Source organism: Zophobas morio, unplaced genomic scaffold (assembly GCF_036711695.1).
Source record: "Zophobas morio isolate AGI-343-1 ecotype UQ-CSIRO unplaced genomic scaffold, CSIRO_AGI_Zmor_V1 ptg000100l, whole genome shotgun sequence".
Lineage (NCBI taxonomy): Eukaryota > Metazoa > Arthropoda > Insecta > Coleoptera > Tenebrionidae > Zophobas > Zophobas morio.
In genome coordinates, this window is record NW_026972205.1 from 140078 (window position 1) to 147990 (window position 7913).

General features: G+C 34.0%; 1 protein-coding gene across 1 annotated transcript; it reads right to left on the minus strand.

Moving 5' to 3' along the window:
- Positions 1-1339: 1339 nt before the first annotated feature.
- On the minus strand, positions 1340-7682 carry LOC135144443 (uncharacterized). The gene is made up of 5 exons (XM_064076488.1): positions 6888-7682; positions 6778-6828; positions 1893-1979; positions 1640-1840; positions 1340-1583 (listed from the first exon to the last, which is right to left on the minus strand). Exons 1-5 carry the CDS (start codon positions 7351-7353, stop codon positions 1384-1386), a joined length of 1005 nt encoding a protein of 334 aa, XP_063932558.1. The 5' UTR covers positions 7354-7682; the 3' UTR covers positions 1340-1383.
- Positions 7683-7913: the final 231 nt, after the last annotated feature.

The window sequence follows — 7913 nt, forward strand, 5'->3', positions numbered from 1 at the left end:
TGGCTCTGTGAGGCGTCAATTTGGGAATTGTATAAATCCCACACCAATAGAATTCCAAAGAACGTTTCAGAAACTATTTACTACAGATTATTTCGATACAAGTGCAAGAACCAACTGTGAAACACTATTTTATTTGAAATGAAAAATTTGCCAAGGTGTTCTTTTAAATAAACTTCCACAACACATCTTCCCTGTATTCCGGTCTCTTCAACAATCATTAAGTGATGTGAGTTACCGGAAACTCACCTTGAAAGAACACAACTGTTTATGGTATGTTTGTGGATATTCATTAATACGAAAATTCTTACATCACCACTTCTGCGAAGTTTGTGAGAACTTTGCACATTCTTACGAAGTGGTACATCCTGTTTTAATTGTGACATTTTAAAGTTTTCAATGAAGATGTGATTTTTGGCGATTTAATGATGCCACCTGCACATTTTGCAGTTTATACTCCGGTAGTGGGTAATACATTTTGTGAGTTTTTCCCAATTTATGCACTGTATTCGTTAACTGGTTTGCGGCTAAAAAACGAACCATACAAAAATACCATTCCACCACCCCTGCAAAGACTTTCCTCTTGATTACCTCGTCTCAGTTTTTATTAGAGTTAGAATTTTTTACACACTAAAATTTAAAAATAAATCTTGGACCGCTCAAACACGCACACATCGAAAATTAAACTATTTCGTTTAACCTGCAGTTTGTTGACCTCTTTAGCCTGGAATTTTCTAGTATTTTTTACATGTATCGCAAGACTACGTCGTAAGTATCTATTACTTTGTTACAATAAATTTTACGTTTGTTTTTAACCCCATAACCCAACATCCCGTATGATTCCGTAAATAATATGACATTTCTTGTTGACAAAACCAGACAAAACGTTCACCGAAAACCTTAAAATGAAAAAGAAACTATGTTCTTCAAGGTCGGAGCACCTTTAGTGACGCCAGTGACCTCTTTATGTCGTTCCGTAAGCTCCCCATGTATTTCTTATGGAGTCAGCTGAGACTTTCATAGCCCTGCTATTAGTATATACTTCGGAGGTAACAACATACCGTGCATACATATATGTATGTCTAACAAACAGTTTGACCTCAAGTATTATGTGCACTCTTACGTGAAGCCAAACTGTATGCACCGGAAATTCGCTACGATCGTGTTTTACTGGGTGCCTAACTTAGGGGGAAATGGGATTGAATTCATTTATGTATGTACTTCGTGGTACAGCATTCTAATATAGCACTTTAAGAAAATTTAGTTTCAAATTAAAGACATTATTTTCACTTTATTTCTAATAAAACATAAAACAGAATTTGAATTAGGTTATTATCTTTATTTATAATTATTTATTACGGGTACATATAAAAGCAAACACAATGATTACATTTTTGATCTTTCATGTTGCAGAAAACTTTTTATAGAAGCTGTGGAGCGCCTTCTGAGGATGGGATGTTTTTTAATTAATTCGCTTATTTCAAATCCTGATGGATACAATTTTTCCGCAATGTAGGTGCCAAAAGCTTTACGAACAAGCTGCTTTTCTGGTGTACTCCAGGGACGTCGAATTTTTGCAGTATCACCTAGAATTTTTTCCTCAGATTTGAAATGTTTTAATAAATAAAATCATTATACCTACATTTCAAGTAATTGGTTTTAATATAGTGTTGCACCCACTGCCTTACTTGCTGCGCCGTTCGGGTTTGCAGAGTTTTTGAGTGAGCAATAGCTTCTGAACATTCTGCCAGACTAGGTACTGTTAATTTTTCTATGCAGTTTTTAAACAGAACTTTTGCTGTCGACTTTTTTGGTGTCAACCACACACGGCGTTTTGTAGTCACTAGAAATTAAAGTTTCTGATTTTTAGGATATAAGTATTACTGTATACTTACTTGGACCAAGGGTTTTTTGAATGTGGGAAACATTTCCGGGGTCCCACTCATCACTACTTCCACCGCTGTATGGTTCGGATGATGGAGCTAAAATGTTAAGATTCAAAATATAGGCAGCTTATTAGTCTTATTAGCCTAAACTAGCGGAACTATGATTTAACAAATTTTTTTTCTTAAAAAATTACGTGAATAATTATTGCAATCTGTTAGGAATACAGAAACTAAAATTTTAAAAGTTAATTTCTACAAGTGAATCGGATTTATTACGGAATATATGTTGTCAATGTCCTTTTACGGAATAACTAAAATCCTGGTAAAATCAATTGTTTAATATTTTCTGAACCATCATAATGTTTTTAAAAGGTTTAAATACATATATTCGTATGAAACGTTAAATTATAAAGTTTATAATGTTATAAAAATTGTTACATAACGCTTTCTGGTGCCAATATTCGTTAAGTGTCTGCAGAAAAGACTTTTCAATTTAGTATGAAACTAATACTTACAATAATTAAATTTTCTAACTTTTATTTTACTTTTTGGAGTCGTAAAAACTGGTTCCTGACTGGTACTTGGCGGAGGAGTTAAATTCCCAACTAAAAATATATAATTTAAAATTTGTCAATCATCGCAATCATTCATGTCATGGGACGAATGGCTACTTTAATGTGTTCTCAACGTTTCATGACTGTATCGACTTTTATTATAACAGATGATCTCCGAAACATGCTGGAATGCCAACCAATCTAATTATCGCCACCAACCATGTGATGACGTCACCCTTAAAACTGTGTATAGTAGGTGTTATTCAAATTTTATAAAGTAACATACTCCTAAATGTATACTTTCTGGATCCGCATTGTTTTTTAACCTTAGAAACCCAAATTTTTAGAAAAAAAAAAACACAAAATTGTTTGTAACCAAATTCTCTAAAATCTTGCGAACGTCGAAATATTGAGTCTATACTTGTAATAATATTAATAATAATAATAAAATAATATTTATTATACTTTAAAAATGTACACAGACATTAAGTAAGGTCAAAATAAAAGAACATAAATACACATATATCGTATACAAAACAATTACACCTTAGTATATTGTACATCAGTAGAATTAATTAAAAACCTGGCTTATAGATCTCATATTTAGGTCGTAAAGTGGAGATTCTAACAATTTTTGTCTCACAGTGTTCCTAAACTGTGGCTCCGGAAGTGCTGCGATATTGCAAGGTAAGCTGTTAAAGTATTTAGGGCCGTAGTAATTAATTGAATTGCGGCTTTTATATATTCTGAGATAATGAGGTATATACCATTACCACTCCGAGTGTTATATAGATGTCTATCACTAATTTTTGTATAGTTGTCTAAACATTTTTTTGTATGTATTAGACACTGGTAGACATATGATGCCGGTACCGTGAGTATGTTTAGTTCAGGAAAAAAATGTCTCACATCCGCTTGATAGTTCAAGTTCAGTATTATTCTGACCGCTTTTCTTTGTAACTTAAATATTCTACAAAGATGCGCTGTGTGTCCCCATGCTAGGATGGCATAAGCATAGTGACTTTCGAAAAGGCTATAGTAAACTAATTTAGTAATAGTTATTGGGACTTGTCTGCCGATCTTGCGTAGTAAATATATTGTTTTATTGAGCTTACGGCAAACAGCATCAACGTGAGCGTCCCAGGATAACTTTGAATCCACTATTACTCCAAGGAATTTTATATTTTCAAGATTCTCTGAAGTTATTGTTTTTGTTGAGAAGATCATTGAGGCCGTTTTGTCTTTGTTTAAGAAGAGACCGTTTTTCAGAAACCAATCCGCCACATTTGTTTGTGCTGAGTTAAGCCTGTCTACTAGTTTATTTGGTTCGTCATCTTTTAATAGCAGAGTTGTATCATCCGCGTATAGGATCATTTTAACATCTACATCTGCCGGTAAATTATTTACGTATATTAGGAAAAGTAAGGGTCCCAAAATGGAGCCTTGAGGCACGCCGTACGCGATCTTGCAAGGAGTAGATGTGGCGGAATTATATACTGTGACTTGATAACGATCTAATAGATAACTTTCTAGTAGTGTGAGAGATTGATCCGTAATTCCAATTTCTATTAATTTGCTGAGCAGTAAATTATGGTCCACATAATCGAATGCCCTAGACAAATCCCAAAACGCGACCCCAATATACATTTTTTCTTCAAATCCTTCAGATATATACGTTATCAATTCCTGAATCGCCAAAGTTGTCGATCTCTTAGCCCTAAACCCAAATTGTGAAGAACATAACAAATCCTTGCTATAGGCAAATTCCGTTAGTTGTTTGTGTAAAAGTTTTTCTAAAATTTTTGATAATGTTAGGATTATTGAAATTGGGCGGTAATTACTGTAGCTGTCCCCACTGTTTTTTTTATGAACTGGGAGTAGTTTGGAATATTTTAAACATTGTGGAAAAAATGCATGCTTTATACTCAGATTTATTAGTTTTGTCAACGGCGAAATTATTAAGTTTATTATATATTTAACCATGATAATGTTAAGTTCATCCAAGTCCCTACTATTTTTGTTTTTTATTTTAGTTACTGCATCTCTAAGTTCATTAAAACTTATTTCTTTAAAAGTGAACTTTGTAGGGCAATGTTTATTTGTTTGTGTGTCAGCTAGGTCCGCTAGAATTTCCGGGTCATTCGCCATTTTTACTTTTAAGTCATGAACAACATTAACAAAGTGGCTATTAAAATCCTCCGCATTGAGTACCTCAGAACAATTATTATTTTTATTACTATTTCTGCTGGTATTACTTATTTTCCACGCGTCCCCAGGTAAGTTGGGCGAGCTTTTGAGTACGTGTTCTATATTTTTCTTTTTGAGGTAGTTTACTTTGTCCAGAGACTTTAAATACTAGTCTAGTCTCAATAATTTTAGTTCTGTATGGTGTATTTATATTAGTTATAATGTTGTCAATGCAGTTTAGCTTTCTCGTGTTTTCCTTAACTAGAACTCTCATTTGGTAACTGTGAATAAGATCTAGGAAAGTCATTACCTTATGATCTGGTGAATTAAACGTAATATTAAAATCGCCTATTATTATTGCGTCCTTATCGCCCAACTTTAAAAGAAGGTTGTTAAATAAGTATAAAAATTCTTCAAAATTACATTTTGTCGGTCGGTAAATGGTAATGATATAAACCCCCTTGCCGACTAAGTATATTCCGGCTGCTTCCAAAACTCTTTCTTTACAAACCGATGTTAAATTTACAACCGAGTATCTTATGCTAGTATTTACCAATATCGCGCATCCTCCATATCCGTTGCTACGGCAAAAACTACCAGCGACCTTATATTTGAGTATTGTTAGAATCTCCATTTGCTCCATCTTCAGCCAGTGTTCGCTAAAACAGATAATGTCAAAAGGGTTGTCTAGAAAAAATAATTCTATTGCGTTAATTTAACATCTCAATGACTGAATGTTAATGTAGAAAATATTCAACCAATTGTCAGTTGTTAAACGTTCCTGGGACAATTTGCTACGTTTCCTCTCACTTGTTATCGAGGTCATTTGTGGTGCTGCGGTGGCTTCCTTGGGTGAAAATATCTTGATATTAAAACTCCGCTTGGCCAATATTCCGGTTTGTTAATTTTTTCGAGGTTTTCAAAATTAATGGTTACTTTGAATCTGGCGTGGTTTTCTTCGTGTTTGTTTTCAAGTAGTTCACAGATCATTTCCGGGAAGTCGTTCACGTATCTTGGGTCTGATGATGTTTAGCGTCCTTTTTTGTGTTGTTTAAGGTCGATTTTGGCAATTTCGAGTTTGTTTTGATTGTAGTGTCGCTTCTCGTTTTTATGTGTTCAATCGTGTCGACCATAGCTGCTGTCTCTCTTGATGGTTCGCCTTCAGCGCTGTTGGCGATATCGTTATCAGGTTTCTTACCGACCTTCTTGTCGGTGTTTTCAGGGTTTTTATAGTGTAGTAGGTCAATGTGACTCTTCATTAATTTGATAACACCTCTTAATTCGAGGATTAACTCATCTTTCTGTTTCAAAATGTAATGGAAAAGTTTATAATCTACTACTTTGTCATCTGCGTCCAGGAAAATGTCACTTTTGAATTCCATATCCTCGGAATCTTCGGAGGTTTCACGGCAAACAGCGGTGTTACATATCCAGTTCTTCTTCTTATGGAAACCTCGTAGATTCACATTAACGCAGCGGGGGTGGAAGCTTTTGGTACACACAGAGCACGTAATTAAGGCCTTAGTGTCGTCTTCGGCCGAATCGCAGACAGCACATATAACACGTGCGTTCTTGTCAGATATCACTACACTTGTAAGTAGTTTACCAAGGCATTCATAATTTTTACAAGAGCCTGTGAAAGTATAGATTCATAATATTTTGCATGTTTGAGATAGGATTTATTTGTCAAAATTATGAAAGTACGTCATCAATTCTTTGAAAGGGGATAAGCAGATACATTTTGATTAACAACTTATCTTGGCTATGATAATTTTACAATCTTTGCAAGATTTCAGAAGCATTAGGAATTGCAGCTTTAAAGTTATATTGTTACACAATAGTGATTTTTTCCCAAAAATGTGAATGTCTTCAAATTGTTGGTGGGAATAAAAGAATAAAGTTTGGTTGCTAAAATATCATCTACACAACAATCTTTCTGGTAGTTTTGGAGATCACTTACCTAATAAAGTCGCTGATAGACAGCCAGAAACGAGCCAGAAACTTTTTCGTCTTGAACAAAAATAAAACATCGAGAAAATAAAATCAGCCATCAGAATGAACCCCAGCGTATGCTCAGGAATTAAAAAGTTCTCTCCTAAGTTCTTTATTAAAAAACTTAGCAATATTTTGTGAATTTAGTATTAAGTGATTACCTTCAGTGCAAGTCCTAACAGAACAATTTGTGACAAGAGGTCGTTCTATATCTAAAAAAAAAAAAAACATAAGTGTTATAACAAAATGCCTATTTCTTTTCCAAAAATACCTGGATCAATAGTTTTGTCTTCATTTCTTTCACAAATTTCGTCCATGGTCATTTGGCTTTCTTGATCTAAGATTTTCTTTATCATTAAATCACCTACAACTATCTGCTGCCTGTAATACTCGTCGTGTATATTTCGTTGATGACCCATAAAATTAACGACGGTTTCTTTTTGATGATCCTGAAGGTTCATTGTTGAGGTCTTTGTTGCAAACTGTTTTCGTAGAAGGGTTGTTCTTATAGAACATGGATTTTGTAATTTTGCCATAGCTGTATACTTTCTAATTATTCGACACGTTTCTAAAGTTCTGTATCGCTGTCCTACCATTTTCCCCGGCAAGCCAAAGATATAAGGGTTATCGTCCGATACTCCAGCCTGACTTCTATAGTCATTAATAAATGTTAAATATTTCTTTATATAATGGGGAATTATAACTGCCACCGTTCTGTGAAGTTTTCCTCTGATCATTAATTTGTATGTGCAATCAACTTCTTTATTCTATTGTCACCTAAATTGTTGAGCAGTTCTGGGAGTACTGTATCACGCAAAGTCTGTATATTTCGAAAATCCTCCACAAGTATTCTTTGGGCTTCACCAGCTCGTTTTCTATTATAAACACTGATACACATCAGTGTGAGTTCCGCTAAAGTCTTCCAGTGTGTAAAAGAAAATTCTTCAGTCATGAGTCTTGTAAGTTTTTGCTGCATTTTTTAAAATGTAAATTTTAAAATTTTCAACATTTTTTGTCGTTGGAATGATACTTCTTTTCGTCATCATTTTTTTTCTTTTCATTTCACACAGATCTCTATGGGCTGGTTTATTTATTTTACCAGGAACTTCTGTTTTCAGGAGTTTAAAAAATCTTTTAACAGCTTTTTCGTTTCCATCGTCTCCTCCTCGAATATAATGACTTTGCAAAATATTACAACAAATTTTTAGATAATGTGTTATGGTCAATGCGGATGTTGATTTACTGTACACTGATGAATTATTATCAATTTCTCCCATCTGTTTTACTGCTTCAAGTG